Genomic DNA, 26,902 nt, shown 5'->3' with positions numbered 1-26,902 from the left:
CCTTGTCCTTGTTCCGACCGCGGAACCGGATGGATCACTCCCATTAATAATAGATCTTGTACACAGCGTAGAAACGCGTCTTTCTTTATTTGGTTTGTTGACAACCTTGACAGATGAAATCTCCCTCTTGGGGGAGAGGATTTGAAGTCTAGAAGGTATCCCTGAGATATGATCTCTAGCGCCCAGGGATCCTGGACATCTCTTGCCCAAGCCTGGGCGAAGAGAGAGAGTCTGCCCCCCACTAGATCCGGTCCCGGATCGGGGGCCCTCGGTTCATGCTGTCTTTGGGACAGCAGCAGGTTTACTGGCCTGTTTGCCCTTGTTCCAGGACTGATTAGGCTTCCAGCCTTGTCTGTAACGAGCAACAGCTCCTCCCTGTTTTGGTGCAGTGGAAGTTGGCGCTGCTCCTGCTTTGAAATTCCGAAAGGGACGAAAATTAGACTGTCTAGCCTTAGCTTTGGCTTTGTCTTGAGGTAGAGCGTGGCCCTTACCTCCTGTAATGTCAGCAATAATTTCTTTCAAACCGGGCCCAAATAAAGTTTGCCCCTTGAAAGGTATACTAAGTAATTTGGACTTAGAAGTTACATCAGCCGACCAGGATTTTAGCCACAGCGCTCTGCGTGCCTGAATGGCGAATCCTGAATTCTTAGCCGTAAGTTTGGTTAAATGTACTACGGCCTCCGAAATGAATGAATTAGCTAGTTTAAGGACTCTAAGCCTGTCCGTAATGTCGTCCAGCGTAGCTGAACTAAGGTTCTCTTCCAGAAACTCAATCCAAAATGCTGCCGCAGCCGTGATCGGCGCGATGCATGCAAGGGGTTGTAATATAAAACCTTGTTGAATAAACATTTTCTTAAGGTAACCCTCTAATTTTTTATCCATAGGATCTGAAAAAGCACAGCTATCCTCCACCGGGATAGTGGTACGCTTAGCTAAAGTAGAAAACTGCTCCCTCCACCTTAGGGACCGTTTGCCATAAGTCCCGTGTGGTGGCGTCTATTGGAAACATCTTTCTAAATATTGGAGGGGGTGAGAACAGCACACCGGGTCTATCCCACTCCTTAGTAACAATTTCAGTTAATCTCTTAGGTATAGGAAAAACGTCAGTACTCGCCGGTACCGCAAAGTATTTATCCAACCTACACATCTTCTCTGGTATTGCAACAGCGTTACAATCGTTGAGAGCTGCTAAGACCTCCCCTAGTAATACACGGAGGTTTTCCAATTTAAATTTAAAATTTGAAATATCTGAATCCAATCTGTTTGGATCAGAACCGTCACCTACAGAATGAAGCTCTCCGTCCTCATGCTCTGCAAGCTGTGACGCAGTATCAGACATGGCCCTAGAATTATCAGCGCACTCTGTTCTCACCCCAGAGTGATCACGCTTGCCTCTTAGTTCTGGTAATTTAGCCAAAACTTCAGTCATAACAGTAGCCATATCTTGTAATGTTATCTGTAATGGCTGCCCAGATGTACTAGGCGCCATAATATCACGCACCTCCCGGGCGGGAGATGCAGGTACTGACACGTGAGGCGAGTTAGTCGGCATAACTCTCCCCTCGCTGTTTGGTGAAATTTGTTCAATTTGTACAGATTGGCTTTTATTTAAGGTAGCATCAATACAGTTAGTACATAATTTTCTATTGGGCTCCACCTTGGCATTGGAACAAATGACACAGGTATCTTCCTCTGAATCAGACATGTTTAACACACTAGCAATAAACATGCAACTCGGTTACAATTTTATTTAATAAAAACGTACTGTGCCTCAAGAAGCACTAAACGATTAAATGACAGTTGAAATAATGAACTGAAAAAAAAACAGTTATAGCATCACTCTTAACAAACAACACAACTTTTTAGCAAAGGTTTGTTCCCATTAGTAAAATAACACTAATTAAATTTTAAACAACGTTTTAAATCACAGTCACTATATAAGTCTCACAGCTCTGCTGTGAGAATCTACCTCCCTTCAAAGAAGTTTGAAGACCCCTGAGTTCTGTAGAGATGAACCGGATCATGCAGAAAAACTGACTGGAAATTTTTGATGCGTAGCAAAGAGCGCCAAAAACGGCCCCTCCCTCTCACACACAGCAGTGAGAGAGAAACGAAACTGTCATAATTAACACAAGCAAACTGCCAAGTGGAAAATAAAGCCCAAATACTTATTCACTCAGTACCTCATTAATGCAAACGATTCTACATTCCAGCAAAAACGTTTAACATGAAAAATACCTAATAAAAGGTTTAATGTACTTTTACAGAGTAATTCCGGTGAAATACCATCCCCAGAATACTAAAGTGTAGAGCATACATACATGTTCATTATAACGGTATGGCAGGATTTTTTCATCAATTCCATTCAGAAAATAACAACTGCGACATACCTCAATGCAGATTCAACTGCCCGCTGTCCCCTGATCTGAAGCTTTTACCTCCCTCAGATGGCCGAGAAACAGCAATATGATCTTAACTACTCCGGTTAAAATCATAAGAAAAACTCTGGTAGATTCTTCTTCAAACTCTGCCAGAGAGGTAATAACACGCTCCGGTGCTATTGTAAAATAACAAACTTTTGATTGAAGTTCGAAAAACTAAGTATAATCACCATAGTCCTCTCACACCTCCTATCTAGTCTTTGGGTGCAAGAGAATGACTGGAGGTGACGTAGAGGGGAGGAGCTATATAGCAACTCTGCTGGGTGAATCCTCTTGCACTTCCTGTAGGGGAGCAGATAATATCCCAGAAGTAATGATGACCCGTGGACTGATCACACATAACAGAAGAAAATAGTGCGGAACACCAAGCACCTACTATATGTACTTTTCTACGGCAGTCCCAGACGACACCAACAGACACACACACCAAATAGCTAAACTAGCCATTTTATAATCCCTGATCTCAAAGAAAAGCAGTCACTCAATCACAGCCCTTAGATACAGAGGCGACATGAACACCAAGCGCTCAGCAAAACTACATAAACTGTTAAAGACTCCCAGCCGAAAAGATAACCTAGTGGAACAGTTTTTTTCTCCCTCAAACTCAAAGACCCCAGTCAGTGACGAGTCTAGAAGGTCACTTTCACAAAAAGCAACCACACCGCAAAAAAATATGGAAAGGTCAGAAGACAGCACTTCAATACCAAATGCTATTCTCTCTACATTAGCGTCCAAACAGGACATTGCGGACATCATACGCTCATGCATACGTGAAGAAATAGCTGAAATTAAACAAGACCTACACTCTGTGGGCAATAGAGTGGAAGCTCTAGAAGAACTCTCTGACCACCTACAGGAAGAAATCAACGTGGTCCAAGAAACCACGACCCATCATACGACAATTATAGCTGACCTACACGATAAAATCGAGGACCTTGAGAATCGTAGCCGCCGAAAGAACCTCAGAATCCGTGGAGTCCCCGAATCGGTGCTCCCCAAAGATTTTCCAACTTATCTTCCAGCACTCTTCGCTCATCTCAAGAATATCCCCTCCTCCACAGATATTCCCTGGGTAAGAGCACACAGAGCCCTGAGGCCAAAGCCTCCAGACACGGCACCCCCAAGGGATACAATCATGAAATTCAAAGACTTTGGGGTGAAAGAGGAGCTACTGAACCTCTCACGCAAGCATCAGCCCGTGAAGTTTAGAGGAACTGTCCTTCAGTTCTACCAAGACCTGTCGCAACGAACACTTCAAAGAAGAAGGGACTTAGCCCCTCTGACAGCACTCCTCCGTCAAAAGAAGATCCTCTACAGGTGGGGGTTCCCCTTCCACCTTTATGTTCTACATGGCAACAGGAAACTGAACTGTGTGTCTCAAGAGGATGTCGGTGATTTCTGTGCAGCGCTAGAAATAGACCCACCGATGGCCTCTCAACTGAAGATCAGGCAGAACCTCCCAAGAAAAAATCACTAAGAACAGCTGCTGGAGAGTGGCAAAAGATCATTCCCAGATCCAAGCACCAGTCTCAAGCACGCCCTAGGGACACTTTGCCCCAATCTGCAACTTAGAGACTGTTCCCAGACCTGGATTACAATGATGGACATGTCGGGGTACCACCACATAGACATTGCTCAAAATAAACGAACTGTGCTTTGGTAACGTATTATGCCCTCTGTATTTATATATGTAACAATGTATTATTATGGTTTGTAATGTGATGCTAATATATAATCACCAATACGTACTGTAGTTACCACTGACACACAACACTATCAGAGTCCCCCCTATAACAGCTCTAGGCGGCGCATCAATAACTAAAAGCAACGCTATGCCTGTCCCCATAGTGTCTTCCCAGTGGAAATGTTAACAGAACTAATAGCTTGAATGAAAATACTATTAATAAGCCTGGGTCATTTCGGGCAAATGTTAGATTGAAGATTAAACAATTTTGCAAAGAGAGCTGGTCTATAACCCCCCTTGTGTTAGCAAAGTCATATGACCTTACATATACTAAGATGTTATACATTAAGACATAATATAAGCTACCCGTTTTTTTTTTTATTACTATGTTGTTCTTTTTATTGTTATGTTTTGGTTTATGTTCTTGAAGTTAATGCTATGTGATAGAGGACTGGATGTAACAGGACACACAAAGTACTACATACAAATAGTGACTCCCCTACGAGGTTGTAACAACACTTTCGCACATTGCTTGATAGACACATTCACACGGACAAACCATGGCCGCCAACAATAGAATAATTACCCTGATTAGTCAGAACACCAGAGGGCTAAACTCCGCACAGAAACGCTCACTAGCTATGAGGGACCTCCGACGGAAGGGAGGAAACATCCTCTTTTTACAAGAGACACATTATTTAAAATCAAAGGAGCCTAAATACCGTAAGCGTAGTGGTGTAAGCATTCTGATCGGCAGAGATATCTCTTTCACCCCTATTCAAACATATACAGATACAGAGGGTAGATACCTTTGCGTAACAGGCTTGCTATTCGGCACGCCTGTGACGCTGGCTAACCTATACGCACCCAACACCAAACAATTCCCTTTCCTTAGAAAGACTTTCTCTCAGATATTAGACCACACAATAGGCACACTTTACCTAGGAGGGGACTTCAACATACCCATCCAGCCACACTTAGATACCACAAACCCCAAACCCACAATTTCACAATATGCACTCAAACAAATTTGGAGAATTATGTACGAGCAAACACTATTCGACATATGGCGATTCAAACACCCCGAGAAGAGAGACTATACCTTCTTCTCTTCCCCACACCGCACCTATAGCAGAATAGATTACCAACTTACTAACCAGAAGGGACTTTCTAACGTCCTCTCAGCGAAACTCTCACACACTGTTTGGTCAGACCATTCTGCAGTGCTCACAAGGCTTGATTGGCCATCTGCACCCCAACGCACATTTCAGTGGAAATTAGAGGAAAGTTTAATAAATAACTCTGACCTTAGTAGTAAACTGGAGAAATTGCTCCCAGAATACTTCCAATTTAACTCCCTCCTTGAAACAGACCCATTGGTGGTGTGGGAAGCCCACAAATGCTTCATGAGAGGGGAATACATAAAATACCAAGCATATGTCAAGAAGCAAAAGCGGTTATTTTACAGAGCATCCACCGAACTCCTGGCTAAACTAGAATATGAACATAAGAGACACCCTGCATCCCCACAAATACTAGCAGAACTTGTACAAGCTAGGAAAGTAGTACACGATCAACAGATAACAGAGGCCAACACCTTAGCCCTTAAAGTTGAGCAAAAATTTTACTTCGAGAGCAATAGAGCAGGGAAACTTCTCGCTAAAACTTAAAAAACTAAAATCCTTTATCCACGAAGTGAAAACCCCAACAAAAGAAAAAGTACATACTACGCCAGAAATCCTCTCCCACTTTTTAGAATACTACACCAGACTCTACGGTCTCCCAAAAAACAAATGCCCGATAGATTTAACAAGCTCTATTGCTTCATACCTAGCCGACACTTCACTGCCCCAACTAACTAGTACGCAAGCTGCCGAATTGGAGGTCCCCTTCTCAACATCAGAAATCCTTATAGCCCTTAAGCAATTACCCACCGGCAAAAGCCCGGGACCCGACGGATTTACCGTCTCATATTACAAGAAGTATGCATCCATCTTGATACCACACCTGGCATCTATATTCAATGCCGTAGATCAGGAACACTCATTTCTATCTTCAATGCTAGAGGCCCACGTCACAGTTATACCCAAACCGGGAAAACCGGCAGACACCCCTTCTAATTTTCGCCCTATCTCACTACTGAACGTAGACATTAAACTATATGCGAAACTCATCGCCATCAGACTTAATAGATTTCTGCCGCAACTAATTCACTTAAACCAGGTGGGCTTTGTACCTTATAGAGAGGCGAGGGACAACACCATCAAGATGTTGAACCTAATAGATTACTCCAATACCCACAACATCCCTACGATCTTCCTGGCTGTCGACGCTGAAAAAGCGTTCGACAGACTGGATTGGACGTTTTTGAAACTCTCTTCAGCTAGGTTTGGAATAGGCGAGAAACTTATAGAGAAAATCTTTGCCCTCTATCGAGCACCAACAGCTCGCATTAAGCTAAATCACTCTCTATCAGACCCTTTCCCTATATCAAACGGGACGAGGCAAGGATGCCCTCTCTCTCCCTTGCTATTTGTCCTGGCCATGGAGGTGTTAGCCTCTAGGGTTAGAGAGAACACAGGCATACAAGGCATCCAAATCAATAACACACAATACAAATTAACATTATATGCTGATGACGTCCTTTTCTCCCTCACCACCCCTCTCCAATCCCTCTCTGCATTACTACCAGAAATTGAGACATATAGCATGCACTCTAATTATAAAATAAATATGTCAAAATCAGAATTCCTGGGCACAAAAATCACAGACCGAGAAATTAACCAGATCACGTCACAATATCACTTCACGTTTAAAAGCACCTCTATTAAATATCTAGGGATACACATAGCTAACACAAAAGAATCTCTATATCAGCTAAACCATTATCACCTCTTAGAATCTGTTCGATCAGATTTAAAAAATTGGCAGGGAAAATATCTCTCATGGCTAGGCAGGATACAGGCTTTCAAGATGAGTGAATTGCCCAGATTCTTATATTTATTTCAGACAGTACCTGTTCAACCCCCACCACATATATAAACGCCGCGCAAGCAGTAGTCAATACTTTCATATGGGCCCACAAACACCCTAGAATAGCAAAATCAGTACTTTATAGAGATAGAGACAAAAGTGGCCTTGGGGTGCCGAATCTCCTCTTATACCACCAAGCTGCCCAATTAACCAGAATAGTAGATTGGTGCAAAAATATACGAAACAAAGAATGGGTGCATTTGGAGCATGAACTTGCAGGCTCACAGAGTTTAGGGGCTTTATGCTGGACAAAAAAACAACATAGGCAGAACCTTACATTTACCTCCTCGCTGGTGACAGATACGTTGAGTACATGGGACAGACAAATCAAGTCCCAAAGACACATATCTACAATTCCCTCGCCTTTAACCCCTCTATGCCACAATGACGACTACCCACCACTAAAACACATGTGGGCAAGAGACCCCTATACCATTAATGCAGGTTTACCAATAGGTTCTGTAATAGACAAGGGGGCAATATTACCCAAAACATCCCTAATAGACAAAAATATAATGTATTTTAATAGATGGTTTGAATACCTCCAACTATCCCACTACTTCTCCCACCATAAAGAAAAATCCAACCTAACTAGAGGCCTTTCCCCCATTGAACAATTATGCCACTCCCCAACAACAATGAAGGGAACACTATCAAAAATATATAAGATTTTGACAACGGCACACTCTAAACATTTGCCTCCCTACACTAAGACATGGGAAGAGGAGATGGGTACCACTGTCCCCATAGAAACATGGAACACCATTTTTCAACAGATGGGCAAAGCACCCTCATCAATGGGAATCACCGAAACAAATATGAAATTGCTAGGGAGATGGTATTTATACCCAAGCAGACTGGCAAAAATGTTCCGCAATTCAGATCCCCTTTGTTGGAGAAGCTGCACGCAGAGGGGCACATTATATCATATATGGTGGGAATGCCCTAAACTCCAGCCCTACTGGCGGGACGTACATAAAGAAATTCAGAAAGTCCTCTCACAACAGATTCCCTTTGACCCCCTAACACTATTATTCAATAAACCCCCCAAGATCAAATGTAAATATAAATCCACCCTACTATACATCATGCTTAGCAGCGCAAAACAACTAATCCCAAGACTTTGGAAGCAGCGTAAGACCCCGTCCAAACAAGACTGGTCCCAAAACGTTACATACCTACTGTCCCTAGAGAGATACCACTATACTACCACACATAGAATGGATTTTTATTGTGCGATGTCCTTTTTTTGGGAAACATACATCTACACCGCTATGAACACTACGTCCGATTAGATATCCCTAATAAGAAACTGACACACTGGCAGGACTAGGGTCCCAGACGTCTAATCATAGGTAGAACAATACAGCCTGTAGCCCCCTGACCAAACGAGAGAAATGGCCAAGAATGATATAAAGTACTTTACCACTTTAATAATACTTGAAAAGGAAACACCTACACATCCAGCCTCGTCTACAGAGATTAAGTATAATGATCCTGTCTAAATACAATGTATATAGCATTGACCAGTAAGTAACAGTTTGATTGTTTTCAATGTTGTTTGTTCTGTTCTTGAACAAGAAAAAGAAGAAAAAAAACCCTACAAGCTTTAGTAAGACGAAGAGACTTATCCATCCGCAGAGGACATATACTCAAACTTTTCAAAACGAGAAAAAAATCAAAATGTTCCCTTTTAGAAATTTTTTTGGATCTCATATACTCTAAGCTATTATTATTATTGTATAGATTGTGATTCTCTTAAATCATACCTGTAATGGATACTTTATATTTTCAATAAAGCTTGTTAAAAAAAAAAAAAAAAAAAGAAAAAGGAAAAGGCCCCAAGGACACTGACCCGCAGATAGTCCATAAGACCTTGCTAGAGACTGCAGAAAGGACTCGACTGAGCCAACCCGCCTCCAGGAGACACCGCTGCACAGCAGTCGGTCCCCAACGTCCCACCCCTTACTAGAGAAAAGGATCAAGCAAAAAAGGAGAAAACGTGAAAGAAAAAAATCAAAAATCCCCGAAGGGACCCAAAATAAAGTGCAACCAGTTCCAAATGAAAAAAGGAACCCCGAGAACCAAGCCAAGCTCATAGAGACTCGAAACGGTCTTGAGAAACAGGCAGGCAACAAGAAACCACAGCATCCATAGTGGGTATGCAAACTCTCAGCCTTCAGGTAGTGAAGCCACTAAGCTCACCACTAGATCAAAACAGCAGGTCAGACCACGGAATACACAGAAACCACAAGGTTAAGACCGGGAACAGAAACCAAGAAGAAAACGTCTCCTAAATACAATGCATCACATCTTAAAAGACAACTGAAGACAAAGTCCTCAAGTCACAGATAACTCAGAATCTCGAAATATGCAAAGATCGAACACGTGCAGCAAGCCCAGATAAGTGAACACCTGAGTCAACCCACACGCTACAGTCATACCAGGATGACTTTAAAAAGAATACTTGCCAGCAAGTAAGAGCAGTTGAAAAGAGATATCAAATCCTAATTGCCAGACTGCTAAACATCCACCAAACAGTGGGCACATCACAGGCTATCCAAAAGCTATCAGTCCTTCTCAAACATTGTGACAGAGAAAGCACAAAACCTCAAGAAGGCTCACCGAACCTAAAAAGGCTAGAGGACGACCACCTATCCCAGATCCTGCTCCACACTGGACCAGCCCAAGTGACAGGAAGGTCTGAAAAACAGGGGAACAGAAAGGACCCCAAACGCCAACCCCTAGGGAAGGACGGAATGGGGTGAACTCATCACCCCCACAGAACTCGGGTGCTAACCCAAGAGCTCCCTCAAATAGGTACTGCCAAAGATAACCCATAGGAGATAAACATCGCAAATGCAGAAGATTCCTATGAGAACCCATCATAACTGACAGTCTCAACATGAAGATTTTAATCTCCACAAAAAGAACAGCACAAGCCAGAAAAGCAAACTGCTCACCCTTACAGGATAAAAATACCTTTTCCAACCTCCTGCACACAAGACAGGACAACAACCCTCCAAAGGGAAGGGCACATATAAGAAAAGTGCACATGCTCACAAGGCATGAGCCAAGTCTGATGAAAACAAAAGCCGAATGAAAAACATCCAGATATCCCGAAGAACACAGAGAGAACTCCCCACAAAGGGGAATATACATTGTTCAAAGGACAAGGCAAGCCATGAGTAGCGCATCCGAGAGCCTGGCCAAGCAGCTAGTAGGCTAAACTAGCCTTTCCTTAGGGCACAGCCTATGCTCCCTGGGGAAAAAATGACCAGCCAAAGGATCATAAGCTTCTGAACTTTCAGAAATATCCCAAACAAAACTATAGGCCCGAGCCCCAGAATTGTTTAAAACAAACACCCCAGGGAACACAAATACCCCATCTGAAAAATCAGACCTCACCGGGGAATAACCAAACTAGCCCGGAGAATAGGAACAAGATTCATTCACCAATCTCAACCTAAAAGTAAGAGAACACCCCCTACAAGAGTCCAAACACTCCAAAAAGGAGCTGGAACACGACAGAGGCATGCCAAGACTTCTAGAGACCAAGGGAGAACCTTGAGGAGCAAAGTCACTCGAAGAGCGAGTAGAACAAAGGCAAGTCTCCATATCTCCTAAGAGTACACCACAGGAGGACCACACCCAAGGAAAAAGAATGCAGAGCATCCCAAACCCCGGTAGAACCAAACCCCCGAGCAAAGCTCGGAGAAGGAGACAACATAGCCTAACGTCCCTGATAGGGAAACAAAAAACTCCCAACTAAGGAAAAACCACACGGCCCTCCCCATAAAGTGATTAAAACCGCTAAGGAGAAGCGGACAAGGACCAGAAATCTCGACCTGAGGGAAGAGAACCTCAAAAGGAACAAGTCCAAAAAGGACAATACCAAGGAGCCCATGAAAGGCAAGACCGTCAGGGCTGGCGGCAAGGTTGGCCCAGAGTCCTCCACCTCCCAACCCACGCAGGGAAGGAAACACTCCTCTTTCTGACAAAATAACGGAAAACAGAGTGAGTCACAGTGGAACTTCACCGAGTCCCAGTCGACCAGCTAGAGGGGCTAACAAGGACTGAACCAATCCCCCACGCCTCACGGATCCTCAGGCCCTCACAGAATGCTTAGGTGAATAACACAAATAATAATGTGAACACTCAGCGCCTCAACCGACCCAGCCAGGCAGAACAGGCGCCACGTGTCAGAAATAGGCTGCAAGACAGAAGGGTCCGAACCCAATCAGGACCAGCTTGAACTCAGGGTCGATACAGTCACGGCCACAGTCATCCCCGGGGATGGGGAATAGACAAAAAAAAAACTTCCGTAGAAGTAAACAGTGCAGTCGAAAATCGTAAGTATCGATTCCAGAAAAAAATTCCCGAAGGAAATACATAAACATGAGCTCAAATAAAAAATCATCCTAACCGGATAAAATAAAAGCTAAGGCAACCCTTAGGTTATTGCCCAAAAAGGACACACTCAGACAGGACAGAGATCAAGTTCTTTCAGCTCAGGGCTAGAAAGGAACTCAATAAACAAGGCTATAAGAAGATTACTTCATCCTCATATAGCTAATTCTGCAAGCCATTCAAAGCAGAAGACTGAGAATTCCCGTATCCATTAAGGATGGGATCCTCCAACAACGCCAGAACATCCCTTAAAAGGACATGAAGGCGTGCCATTCTATAACGAAATGCACAGCATACCCTTGCCGGAGCAGAAGACGACCCCGACTGTTGACCCCCTGAAGCCTCAGGGACAGACATTCCCCCCGATAGCTGAGCAGGCCATCCCATGCCTGAAGAGCCCCGGTCAACGGAAAACGTACAATATCGTAAGCAAACTTCTGGTAGCTGCAGATGCGCCAGCGCCATAATAACAGACATGCGAAAACGTGCCATAACGTCTGGGGGGGGGAAGACAAGCCACATTCCAGAGAAGGATAAGCAAAATCTGGGTTACCTGCATGTGTAGTAAGAGTTGGTGGAAGGGAACTTGCCACTCGGGGAACGGGACCCCAGATGCGGATGGCTCAGTGGCTCCTTGATTCCCCGATCCCAAGGAATTGAGCACTCTAATACGGCATTCTGAAGATAACTGAAGGGCATGTATCACCCGGGCCCATTCATATTCCTCACGAGAAATAGACTCTGAGTCAGAAACGTTCATCTCCGCATTATCAGAATCCTCCATAACTGGGATATTGAATACAAAAAACGGACCAAATAAGAAAAGTAAACGGCACCTGACACCCACAATGGTTGGGGCACTCACCACCTCCTAGGACCCAACACCAGCGGACCAGAAATGTTCCGCCACCACACGGTCAGGAATGCGAAAATGGAGAGTCAAAACGTGACCATGCCCGGTCACAAAGTGCACCGTTCGGTCCAGAAAAGGCACGCTCAACCGTAAAGGCTGCGTCACTTCCAAAGGCCGTTACGTTCCTAGCCAAGAGCCTAAGTAACACCACACATAAGCAGGTCGAATCACATAACATGATTAAATCCCCCCCCCCTGTTCAATAACCCCCCACAGGAGATATTAACCTTTGATTCCAAGATACAAAAGGAGCTTCACTGAGACCCTGAGTTATAGTTAGTCCCGCAAGGTGGTAGCCTCTCGGGAAAACATTTGTAATACCAGGCAATCATAAAGAAAGAAAATGAAACTATCTTACCGGAATCTACGCCATGGAACAGGAACACGGCCCTTCAAGTGTGACAGATAGTAGCGTTGCCTCTGCCATGGACTTGAGAGAAGGAAGCAGGCAGCAAAACTCGTCAACGCTGATTGCTTGTGGAGCTGCTAATATGAGTCGGGAAGGTTTTGCAGAAAGATTCTCCCTGCATCTCCGGACTCCATGCTCTCACTGAGAGGCTGACAGGACTACTTAAAACTCCAGTCCCATGCCGAAGAGTACTACCCTCCATAAGAGACTATTGAAAAACTTCTGACACTTCTCTACCAACCTCCTGGGACGAAAGGCAAAGAATGACTGGGGGATGAGGGAAGTGGGAAGGGTATTTAAGCCTTTGGCTGGGGTTTCTTTGCCTCCTCCTGGTGGCCAGGTTCTGAATTCCCAAAAGTAATGAATGCAGCTATGGACTCTTTTCATTTATGAAGAAAACTATGTTACATATATTTCTTAATATTATTCTAGCATTTATTATTTACTTTACCTTTCTATGACAAAATGTGTATTAAATACAGATATTTTACTAGTCCAGGAAGTACTAGTAAGGAATGAAGGGTTCAATACATGGTAACTTTCCGAAACACATGCATTAGACTTCATAGGTGAACTATAATCTGAATTAGACGGCACATGAGTATAAATGGCAGCTCACAAACCTTGTGCTGGAATGGTTTTCTATCAGGTACCATGTTGCCGAAAACTTTTCACTGGTAAAATCTCCACTCATCCCAGGAAATAATGTTTCAATGTCCTTATGGGGGACTTTCCCTCTGAAAAGGTAAAACAATACATAGTGTAAAAGGTGCTAAATGTATTGCAGTTTTCTCCCTAAAAAAAGGCACATCTATAAAGTTAAAATTAAAGTTTTATGAATCAGACAAATCATGTCATTTTAAATAACTTTTCAATTTACTTTTTATCAAATTAGTTTTGTTTTAATGATATCCTTTGTTAAAAAAAAAGCATTCCTAGGTAGGCTCAGGAACAGCAATGATATGATTGGTGGCTATACATTTACGCCTCTTATTAATAGTTTACTTGATGCGTTCAGCTAGCTCCCAGTAGTGCATTGCTGCTCTTGAGCCTACTAAGGTCTACACTTCAACAAAGGATACCAAGAGAACAAGCAAACCATTGCAAAAAAAAAAAAAATCTCTCTGTTTAGTATGTTGAAAATGAAATTTAAAGTGATGGTAAACTTTACATGTTTTAAAATCAAGTCCGGAATCTAAGCTATATTTTACAGCGACTTTAATTGATCATTGCTAATACCCCGCTCTAATAAAAACAACTGATTATTTCAATTAACTATTAAAAACATACAAAATAATACATGAGAATAAAATATGTTAGTTCTATGTAGAACACAATGTGGCTATCACAATGATTGATAGAGCAGTTTTGGATTCTTAAAGAGTCATTTTCAGTGTTCAAGAAAGTTGTTGCAACTATGTATAACTTGATGAGTTGTAAATCCTATTCGTCTAGGATATTAGTATTGTAGTGTTTTTTAACTTGTATTCGTGGTAATGTATGTAACGTTTACCTGAGCTCACCAATGGTGATACCAACTATACACTATCACTATACACTATACACTATCAGTGTTATGGCCCGTTCTGCTCGTCCGTGTGTAGGGAGATTTTTCAATACTATAGTATATTACCTCCTTATGATTGCAGAATTTATAATATAACAAACCGCAACGTCTTTTACAGTGTTTTCACTGTGATGAATGGTTTGTTTGAGTGATCCAGCTCCAAGGCCGTTATTCCAGTTTGACGTCCTCAGCGACTACGGACTGCCCCGCTAGTCACGTGTTAGCCAAATACCGCTTTGGAATCCTTCCATTCTCCCGAGATGTGACTATTAGCCGCTTTGCATCAACTACTGTACAGTTGGAAATTACTCTGGGAATAAAAACCAGACATGGAAACAGATAATCAGGCTGAAATAACCAAGGAACTACTAGAGAATCCACCAACTCTGCCTGATGATCCCTGGAACTCACTTTCCTAGGAAGTTTGTTGTTCAAATGAGAGGCCATCAGGTTTATTTCTGGGTGATCCCAAAGCTTCACAATCTGATTGAATACATCCTGGTGAAGATACCACTCCCCTGGATGTAGAGAGTAAGGACTAAGAAAGTTTGCCTCTCAATAGTTCACTCATGGGTTGTGAATTGCAGAAACTAGCCAAGAATTGTCTGCTGTTCAAGAGAGAATACGACACACCTCCATCATTGCCAGGGAACTGCGAGATGGTTGACATAAGCTACTGCTGTGATATTGTCTGACAGAAAACAGATATGAGACTCTCTTTTCAACAGAGACCAAACATTAAGGGCCCTGAAAATTGCATGGAGTTCTATAACATTGATTGGTAACCTCGCCTCTCGAGGATCCCAAAACCCCTGGGCTGTCAGAGACCCTCAGACAGCTCCCCAACCTAAAAGTCTGTAGTGATCACAGTCCAGATAGGATGAGCAAAAGAAGCAGCCTGAATAATAAACTGATGATCCTGCCACCAAGTTAGAGACTGACTTGTACTGGGATCCAAAAAACATAATTTATGCTTACCAGATAAATTGCTTTCCTTCTGGATAGGGAGAGTCCACGGCTTCATTCCTTACTTTTGGGAAATGCAACACCTGGCCACCAGGAGGAGGCAGACAAACCCCAGCCAAAGGCTTAAATATCCCTCCCACTTCCTTATTACCCCAGTCATTCTGCCGAGGGAACAGGGAAAAGTAGGAGAAAACATTAGGGTATAAATGGTGCCAGAAGAAAAAAATAAATAATAGGGGACCGTGCATAGACAAGAAAAAATGGGCGGGGGCTGTGGACTCTCCCTATCCGGAAGGAAAGGAATTTATCTGGTAAGCATAAATTGTGTTTTCCTTCCTAAGATAGGGAGAGTCCACGGCTTCATTCCTTACTGTTGGGAAAACTATGCCCAAGCTCCAGAGAAAACTGAATGAATAATGGGAGGGAACAAAAAGGAAGAGGCAGACCCTATTCTGAGGGCACCACAGCCTGCAAAACCTTTTCTCCCGAAAGCTGCTTCAGAAAAAGCAAAAACATCAAACTTGTAAAATTTTAAAAAATTATGCAAGGAGGACTAGGTAGCCGCCTTACAAATCTGATCCATAGAGGCCTTGTTGCTAAAGGCTCAAGAGGAAGCCACTGCTCTAGTGGAATGAGCTGTTATCCTTTCAGGAGAACGATGTCCCGCTGTCTCATAAGCTAAGCGGATGACACTCCTTAACCAAAAAATAAGGAAGTCTAAGTAGCCTTCTGCCCCTTATGCTTCCCCGAATAGACAACAAACAAAGAGGAAGATTGTCTAAACTCCCTACTAGCCTAAAGATAGAACTTCAAGGCGCAAACCACATCCAAATTGTGAAGTAAGCGTTCCTTTGATAAAGGAGGATTAGGACACAAGGAAGGAACCAATCTCCTGATTGATGTTGCGATCTTACACAACCATAGGAAGAAAACCTAATTTAGTAAGTAAAACTGCCTTATCTGCATGAAAAATCAGATAAGGGGGCTCACATTGCAAAGCAGAGATCTGAGAAACTCTGCAGCCCATCCTGGAGAAAAGATAAGATCCTGGCAACCTTAACTCTGTGCAAGGAAAAAAACATGTTCTACAAACCAGAATAAGTAGGTCCTCCACACCTTGTGCTAGATACGCCAAGTAATTGGTTTACGAGCCTCAATAAGAGTATCAAGGACACTCTCAGAGAAACCTCCCTTGGCTAAGACTAAGCGTTCAATCTCCAGTGAGTCTCAGAGAATCTAGATTTTGATGAACAAATGGACCTTGTATCAGCAGGTCTCTGCAACAAGGTAACTTCCACGGAGGAGATGAGGACATCCCCACTAGATCCGTAAACCATGTCCTTCGCGGCCACGATGGAGCAATCAGGATTACTGATACCTGCTCCTGCTTTTATAACTGCTGGTTGAAACAAAAATCCTGTATGTTAAAACATCTTTCTCAGAAAGGTTTCCATTTTCTTATCCATCGGCTCTCTGAACGAAGAACTATCCTCAAGAGGTATAGTAATACGTTTAGCAAGCGTAGAGATAGCACAATCCACCTTAGGAATGGAGCCCCACAAATCCAGTTGAGAGTCCGGGAACAACTTTTTAAAAGTAGACGAGGGGGAAAAGGAAGAACCAATTCTTTTCTATTCATTCTTAATAATGTTCGCCATCTTAACTGGCACAGGAAAAATCAAAGGAACTTTCCTGTCTTCGTAAACTCTGTCTAATTTAGGTATCATAGGTTCTTCATTCAGCACGGCCTCTGGAACCTCTAAAGCACACAGAACCTAATTTAATAAAAAACGCAAAGGCTCAATTTTAAATCTAAAGGATGGTTCCCCCACAGCAGGAGGCTTAGACGCTAAGGACTCCAACCCAGAAAGTTTACCCTCTGAAGCTACAGAGGTTAACTCATCATCAGATAACTGGGACATAATAGCTAAATCCGATAAATATTTAGATGACTCCGGGTCAGGAGATCTATGTTTAACCTTTCTCTTGCGTTTGTTAGACCAAGGTAATGCACTGAGGGCCACAGACACCGCCGTTTGTAACTGCGCAGCAAAGTCCGCAGGAAGAAGGCCCCCTCCGGATGGAGGGATTAGATGTGCTACGGGGAACTGCATGTGGAGTGGATAATATAGCAAGGGTAGTAATCTCACGGGGTGCCGAGTCCTGAGAGGTAGACGGCTCAGAGGGACTAAGAGCCTTAGCAGGATTGTCTCCCTTGTTAGACTTTATAACGGTGTTAAGGCATGTGAAACATAATTAAGTGGGCGGGTAAACCACGGTCTCCTCACAATATAAACAGGTATGATTTAGTACAGAAGGAGTACCTTCTAACATGTCAGAGTCCTCCATAGCTCAGGCTTTACCCACAGGAGGACACAAATAAAAACATTTTTTATTATAAAAAACTGCACCTGTATAGTCCCAATAGCTGGGGCACTCACCACCTCCTAGACCCAGACAGTTAACAGAGGAAACGCCCTCCTATGGTTCAAGTCTCAGCAGCCCACATGAACATAGCCCACACCCGGTCACGTGGAGTGCAAGACAGTATTTTCCCTGTTATTACAAGTACAGCAAGTAAATTACACAAAGCAGCATGTAAATAATGAATACACTGAATAATTAACCCCAACTGTTCAATACACCCCCTTCAGAGGATATTAACCCTGGATCCTATCAAGGTATAAAGGAGACACACTGTGACCCTGTTGTAGCATTTTATGTCTAAAAATTGAAACAATATTACCTCCAGGATCCTTGCTGTGGAACAGAACACAGCCTCAAGTGTGACAGTCTTATAGCAGGGCTCCCGACATGGATTTGAGTGAGAGAAAGCAGACAGTGAAACTCGTCAACACTGATTGATTATGAGCTGTTAGCAGTAGTCTGGATGGTTTCACAGAAAAACTTTCCCTGCATCTCCAGACTCTAACTTTCATCAATACTCTCACTGAGAGGTTGACATGACTACTTAAAACTCCAGTCCTTTTTCAGGACTCTCCAAATCTTCTGACACTTCTCTGCCACCTCCTAACGTGACGAAAGGCAAAGAAAGACTGGGGTAATGAGGAAGTGGGAGGGATATTTAAGACATTGGCTGGGGTGTCTTTGCCTCCTCCTGGTGGCCATGTGTTGTATTTCCCAACAGTAAGGAATGAAGCAGTGGACTCTCCCTATCTAAGGAAGGAAACATATTTTGGAACAGCTGAGTATAATCCCTGCACCATTGACGCAGCATACAAAGCTGAAGAGGCCTCATCTGCAATCCAAAAAATGGAATTGCATCAGAGGCTGCAATCATGAAACTAGTACTTCCATACACAGAGCCACTGAAGGAAATTAGAGAGCCTGAAGGTTAAGACAAGCTGACACCAGTCTTAACATTCTCTGCTCTGTTAAAGAAAGACTCATGGATACTGAGTTTATTTAGAAAGCCAAGAAAGAACACTTTAAAGGGACAGTCAAGTATAAAATAAACTTTTATTATTCAGATAGGACTTTTAATTTTAATTGACTTTTCAATTTACTTTTATCATCAAATTTGCTTTTTTCTCTTGGTATTCTTAGTTTAAACTAAACATAGGTAGGCTCATATGCTAATTTCTAATCCTTTGAGGGCTGCCTCTTATCACATGCTTTTTAAATCTCTTTTCAACACAAAGAGACAGAAAGTACACGTGGGCTATATAGATAACACTGTGTTCAGGCACAGAAAGTTATTTAAGATCTAGCACAATACAATGCTAAATTTAAGACAATAGATAATAAACAGTCACAGTCATGTGATCAGGGGGCTGGAAGAAGGTTCCTAGTTACAAGGTAATCACAAAGGTAAAAAGTACATTAATAAACTGTGTGGGTTATGCAAACCTGGGGAATGAGTAATAAAGGGATTATCTATCTTTTAAAACAATAACAATTCTATGGTTGACTGTCCCTTTAACTAAGGAACAACCACAGAACACTTTGGAAAATTCATCCTCCAACCATACTGTTGAAGAAACAACAAGAGCCGGTTGGTATGAGATTCTGCTAAAGAAAAAGACGGAGCTTTGACAAAGATTTCGTCCAGTGCTAAGATATAGATTGGTAACCTTGCCTCTCGAGGATTCCAAACTCCTTGTGCTGTCAAGAGACCCCCAAACAGCTCCCTAACCTGAGAGACGTGCATCTGTTATGATTACAGTCCAGGTAGGACAAACAAAGAAGGCCCCTTAAACAATAAGGTGATGGTATAACCACCAAGTCAATAAGAGTGGAGAGTTGGGATTTAAATATATCAGTTGTGATAGAGTATAATCCCTACACCATTGGTGCCACATGCAAAATTGTAAAGGTCTCATATGAAAACAAGCAAAAAGGATCGCGTCCGATACTGCAATCATGAGACCTAAAACTTCCATGCACATAGCCACTGAAGCGAATGATAAGAGACTGAAGGTTTAGACAAGCTGAAACCAATCTCAAATGTCTCTTAGGCTGAAGAGGATTTCTAATACACCTATCACTTTAAAAAGCAGGTGAGAATTTTGATTGTATATACAAAAAAACAAAATGAACGAAAATAAAACCTAATGGATACTTCTATTATAGCTGCATAAAATGTGATTATCAACATTCCATGAGGCTAATATTTAGCATCCTAATTTATAAATAAATTACTAGCTCCAAAAAAAATCCTGTATGTTTCACAGACTCTACCAACCTTGACAAATATTTAGCCACAAATAAAGTCGCTTAAAAAGAGCACTGAATTACTGACTCAAGGCATGTATACAAACAATATATAACAACTTTAATTAAAAAGTGCCCAATCCATAGCTGAAAGTGTCTAATATAATAAAAGTATATACTTACCGTGTAAGACATCCATCCACATATAGCAGACAGCCAAACCAGTACTGAAACATATAAGCAGAGGTAATGGTAGAGGAGTATAATGTTGATCTATAAATAGAGGCAGCAGATAAATCCCTGCAACCAATTTTACAGAGAGCCTTAGAATAGATTTCCCATAGGTGAAAACATGGCGTCATCAGGCAATACTCCATTCACATACCTCAGACAAACACTGTACTTTGAGAGGAACTGGGCTTTAATATGCTTAGAAGCACCTATCACAGAAGAAAAATCAAGGACAACTTGCTTCACCACCTCCATCACCACCTCCATCAGAGGCAAAGATTGTAAAACTAAGGTATGAGTGAGGTGGGAGGTGTATTTATAGGCATTTTGAGGTTTGGGAAACTTTGCCCCCTCCTGGTAGCAATGTAAATCCCATACGTCACTAGCTCATGGACTCTTGCCACTTACATGAAAGAAAAACAAACAGTATGCTTATTATTTTCTTACCTGGCATGGAGAGTCCACAAATCCATTCAATTACTAGTGGGAATTCAACTCCTGGCCACCAGGTGGAGACAAAGAACACCCCAGCAAAGCTTTAAGTATCCTCCCACAATCCCCAGTCATTCAGCCGAGGAAATATGGAAAGAGAAGAGGACTCAAAGGGTATAGAGGTGCCTGAAGTTTAGAAAATAAGAAAAGCCGTCTTAAAAATTAAGGGTGGGTTGTGAACTCTCCATGCCAGGAAAGAAAAGATTTTATCAGGTAAGCATAAATTTTATTTTCTTTCCAATGGCATGGACAGTCCACGAATCCATTCAATTGCTAGTGGGAACCAATACGCAAGCTAGAGGACACAGAAAGGAAGGGAGGGAGAAACAAGACAGGCAGACCCAAACAGAAGGCACCACTGCTTGAAGACCTTTCCTCGCCAAGGAAGCCTCAGCTTGAGGCAAAAAACATTGACTCAGAAAAAATAGAAAATAATGCAACGAGGGCCAAGAAGCCACCTTGCAGAACTGTTCCACAGAAGCCTTATTTATAAAAGCCCAAGAAAAGAACACAGCCGTGGAGGGAAGAGCTGTAATTCTCTAAGAAGGCGGATGTCCAGCCAACCAAAAAGCACTTCTCAGTCAAAAGGAAGAGGCTATCTGGCCCTTACGATTACAGGAGAAAACAAAAAAAAGGCAGAGGATTGACAAAAACCCTAGATGCCTGCTGATAGAGCGTCAGAGCATGCACAACATCCCTGTCGAGCAACAACGTCCCATCTGAGAAGAAAGATTTGGACAGATGAAGGAACTGCTGTTTGTAGATAAAAAATATGGTCCAAAACGCCTTCGGAAGCAATCCCAAATAGTACAAAGACCCGCCCTATCCGCATGAAATATAAAAATTGAGGAGGGTCACACAGTACAGCGGAAAACTCAGACTCTACGAGTAGAGAAAAGCAAGAAGGAACCAAACCTTCCAAAATAACATTTAAATATCAACAGAAACATAGGCTCACACAGAGCCTGATGTAAAACCCTAAGAACAAGATTAAGGATCCAAGGAGGAGCAACTGTCTTAAACCAAGGCCTAATTCTGACCAAGGCCTGAACAAGGATTGAACATATGACAAAAAACTGACAGATGATTATGCAAAAGATCCTCCGGCCGAGATCTGACCCTTCAGAGAACTGACTCACAAGCCTTTCTCCAGGACCTCCTAAAGAAAAGACAAATGTGAGGAACTCTCACCGGACTCCAAGAGAAAACACCTAGATGCACACAAATAAGGGTATTTACACCATACCTTATGGCAAATCCTGTAAGATACTGGCTTACTAGCCTGAATCATAGTATCATTTTTTTTTTACTAAAAACCCACGTCTTGAAAAGACAAAGCGATCAATCTCCAAGCAGTCAGCTTCAGAGATCTAGGATTAGGAAGGGTGAAGAAACCCTGAAGGAGAAGGTCATTCCTCAGAGGCAACTTCCAAGAGGGAAGGGCCGCATCATTCACCAGGTCCACAAACCAGATTCTGCGCGGCCAGGCAGTGCAAATAAAATCACTGGCGCCCGCTCCTGTTAAAAACGAGCTATAACTCGAGGAAGAAAGGCAAACACGGAGAAAAACAGGTACACAAGATTGAAGTCTCAATGAACCCCCAGATCATTGATCAGAGCTGTTTGCAGATCTCTTGATCAAAACCCGTAATTAGGAAGGTTGGCGATAGACGAGATGCCATCAGAACCAACTGCGAAACTCCACACCTGAGAGTTATCATTCCAAAAGAAGAACCCACTCCCCCGGATGAAAAGACTGCCTTTTTAGACAATCCGCTTCCCAGTGGACCACCGCTGGGATGAGGATGGCAGAAATAATTGTGAGACTCCTCTCCTGATGGATGATATATGCCACGAAGTGACGTCTTCTGATTGAAATCTGACAAACCGGCCCAAACTCAGGCGAGGCCAAGCCTCTATGAAAATTTGTGAGAGAGAAGATCCCTCCGATTGCACTGGTCCTTTAAGCTCCTGTGTGAGTTCTTGGACTCCTCCTAGTGGTGGGAATTATATCCCACATGTTATGGAGCCCTATGAATTATTGTTATACAAAAGAAAACAATAGCCAATCAGCAGTGATGAGGTCATGCTCTGCTTTGCCCTGATCTCATGAGATTTCACTGAAATTGTGTGAGATTTCATAGTAAACTTCCTTCAACTAAATAGGTAAATAACATGACTGTCTTTTCATGCCAGATGCACACTCCCTTGCAAGCCCTGGGACTAGCATCCTGATTGGCTGCTAAACGTCTCTGTACAGTGGGGTACTTTAACATTTGGGTATCATATCATTTAAAAAAAAAAAAAAAAAAAAGTCTAAACTGAGAACTAAATCTGAAATATTCAATTTACTGGATAACTATATTAAGCAGAAAAATAATTCTGGAGTAACTTAAAATCTCCTTTAATTTCTTTGCCACAAATTGGATCAGGCAAAGTAAATGAGTGACTGTAGAATGCGGTAACACTTCATACTTGTTTTATTTTACATTTGTCTCTTGAGGGTATAAATTACAACATAATTACATGCACTGTCTGTTGCTGAAGACTATTATCAAAACAGATTTTCTTATTTGCCATGATGTAATTCGTAAAGTTTCTATGTGTTATAATTTCTGTGAAAGAAGTGGATACCACAAGAATATCAATCTGCTCTACAGATCATCATCATCATCATCTGTTTTAAATAAACAAACAAATTATTATATTATTGTCATGCATTATTGAGTATTATTTAAATCTGTTAAATACATTTTATTATGAAACATATCAGGCATTTCCTTTTAGTTGTAATTTAAATATTACTTAAAGGGACACTGAACCCAAAAAAAAATTCATGATTCAGATAGAGCATGACATTTTAAGCAACTTTCTAATTTACTCCTATTATCAATATTTCTTCGTTCTCTTGCTATCTTTATTTTAAAAGCAGGAATGTAAAATCTTAGCAGCCAGACCATTTTAGGTTCAGCCCCATGGATAGCGCTTGCTTATTGGAGGCTTACATTTACCCACCAATAAGCAAGCATAACCCAGGTTTTTTTAAATAAAGATAGCAAGGGAACGAAGAAAAATTGATAATAGGAGTAAATTAGAAAGTTGCTTAAATTGAAAGCTTTATCCGAATCATGAAAGAAAAAAAATTGGGTTTAGTGTCCCTTTAAAATTTATTCCTTTAAATTTGTGAGCTTTCTAGACAACAATCTAGCCATTGTAATGCAGCGAACACCAAAATGTGTACATCATATCATTACACATTTTTTTAATAATTTGTTTATGTCTTAAAGCAGAGATGGCTAACCTTGGTACCCCAGATGTTTTGAAACTTAATTTCCCATGATGCTTAGGCACTCTGCAGTCTATTTGAGCATCATGGGAAATGTAGTTCTGGGGAAAAAAAGGGTGCCAAGGTTAGCCATCACTGGCTTAAAACATTATTGAAGTATTTTATTTATCTACAAAAGAGGATACTTTAAAATGCATTTCATTGTTTAGATCTTTTTTTGTTTATGTTTTTTTTTAAAAAAAGGTGCTATTGTTAATAAGACTTTTTTTCAAGCTAAGTTTATTGCAAATTACACAAAGATCAAGAACCAAAGGCATTCAAAGACACATCTATGGTATTGTTTTCATATATGTGTTACAAATAAACATAACAATATTATTGCTAGTCACTTTTACCTTTGATAAGCTAGTTTGTCAGATACATTTTAAGCAAGTAACTGTGCTAATATATGGCAAGAGCGAATCGGTGGATAATAAAAAAAAAAATAAAAAAACTTTATTATAATGGTAAAGCACTGCAAGTGGACACAAATACATATTGGGCAATTATAGAATACATTTTGTACAATTTATCTACCTAAAAGTCTGTCCCTAAGGGGAAGTGTAAAGATGTTAAACTTCGAAATATGCATGGAAGAGAGGGAGAGAAAACTGCCATTGGCAGAGCAAACTACAGCTTATTTTAAAGGGACACAAACCCACATTTTTTCTTTCATGATTTAGAAAGAGCATGGCATTTTAAACAACTTTCTAATTTACTTATATTATTTAATTTGCTTCATTCTCCTAATATCCTTTGCTGAAAAGCATATCTAGATAGGCTCAGTAGCTGCTGATTGGTGGCTGCACATAGATGCCTCGTGTGATTGGCTCACCCATGTGCATTGCTATTTCATCAACAAAGGATATCTAAAGACTGAAGCAAATTAGATAATAGAAGTAAATTGGGATTTTGTTTAAAATTATACTGTCTACCTGAATCATTAAAGAAATTTTTTTAGTTTAGTGTCCCTTTAATGCTTGTGGATATGGCTGTCGTCCCAGTAGAACACTGGGAGTTTGCCTTGGCTAATACAGACAACGGAGCCACAGAAACAAAGCCACAGAAAATGTTGGTTTGTTCAGCATAGGAACAACAATTTTCAATGTAATATATTTTTAAACATCTTTTAGATGAAACCGTAAATATATTTGAATAATAACTTATCTCTGTTACACAGTACACCCAAAATATAATTTCAGTACCATGTTTTATATATTAAAAGGGACAGTCTACTTGATTTTTTTTTACTATTTAAAAAGATAGATACCCATTTTCCAGCTTTGTATAACCAACATTGTTATATTTAATATACTTTATATAGTTTGCATGTTTTCTAAGCCCCAGCAGGTTGTATATAGTATATAGTATATATAGTATATATTTATATATATATATATATATATTATATATATTAATATATATATATAAGGATATATATATAGATAGATATGAGATAGATAAACATTGTGTTTTACCCGGTGGAGAATGATAATGGTTATGCAATAACCAGGCACTGATTGGCTAAAATGCAAGATTGTAAAAAGCACTGAGATTAAGGGGGCAGGTCTGCAGTGGCTTAGATACAGGTAATCATAAAGGTGAAAAGTATATTAATATAGCAGTGTTGGTTGTGCAATATTGGTGTATGTGTATTGTGTTAAAAAAAAGATTATTTTTTTTAAACCATAAAAAATTTCAAGTTGACTGTCCCTTTAACAAAATACACAGGAAAAAAGCTCAAATTCACCTAGGTGATCAGAAGTTGATTATGTTTTGTTGGGTTTTTTTTTGTTCTACTACCTATTTTACACAGATGCATGAAAGCATGTCTGTAATTACCACTCTAGGACAAGCTTACCTGTGTTTACTGGACACAGTAATTTATACACAACATATGATTCCAACAAAAGTTAAACAATAAAAAGTATTACTGTCCTCTCCATATACAGATCATGTTTGCTATACAGAAAATATAACATTTTGAATATACAATTGTCAAGACAAAACTAAGTACTGTAAACTCCAGCTGAAGCAAATGGGGCATTATAAAGAACCTTTCGCTATGATATGTTGCTTTGTCAGAAATTATAATATAATACATTTCCTTAAAGGGGCATATAATTAAATGCAAGTGAATACATTGCAGTTTTAAATACAACAATTTTTGCAATACTTATGCATTAACCCTTTAATCTGTATCACCTATGTGTATCCCAAAAATGGTAATCTTCACGAAAAAACACAAAATAAATAGAAAATGGAAAAAAAAAGGAATAGTATGAGGAAAAAAGGAATAACAAACTTAAATTATGCTTATCTGATCATTTTCTTTTCTTCTGTACGGGAGAGTCCACAGCTGCATTCATTACTTTTGGAAATACAGAACCTGGCCACCAGGAGGAGGCAAGACACCCCAGCCAAAGGCTTAAATACCCTCCACTCACTTCCTTCATCCCCCAGTCATTCTGCCATGGTACAAGGAACAGTAGGAGAAACATTAGGGGGAAAAAGGTGCCAGACGAACGAATAAGAAAAATATCTTAAGGCTTAAAAAACGTGCAGGAAGCTGTGAACTCTCCCCGTACAGAAGAAAGGAAATTTATGCTTACCTGATAAATCGCTTTCTTCTACGATACGTCGAGTCCACAGATTTCATCCTTACTTGTGGGATATTATCCTCCTGCTAACAGGAAGTGGCAAAGAGCACCACAGCAGAGCTGATTATTTATTAGCTACCCTCCCTTCCCTCCACCC

The 26,902-nt window shown here is 41.1% G+C and overlaps 1 protein-coding gene across 1 annotated transcript in view; it reads right to left on the bottom strand.

Annotated features, from left to right (window-relative positions):
- EXOC2 (exocyst complex component 2) overlaps positions 1–26,902 on the bottom strand; it is a 914,329-nt gene that overhangs the window by 629,812 nt on the left and 257,615 nt on the right. Inside the window, 1 exon segment of the mRNA XM_053714663.1 lies at positions 13,514–13,627. Within this exon segment, the coding sequence (XP_053570638.1) occupies positions 13,514–13,627 (114 nt within the window).

This window comes from Bombina bombina, chromosome 5 (genome assembly GCF_027579735.1).
Source record: "Bombina bombina isolate aBomBom1 chromosome 5, aBomBom1.pri, whole genome shotgun sequence".
Classification (NCBI taxonomy): Eukaryota; Metazoa; Chordata; class Amphibia; order Anura; family Bombinatoridae; genus Bombina; species Bombina bombina.
This window is presented reverse-complemented; position numbering and strand designations above follow the sequence as displayed.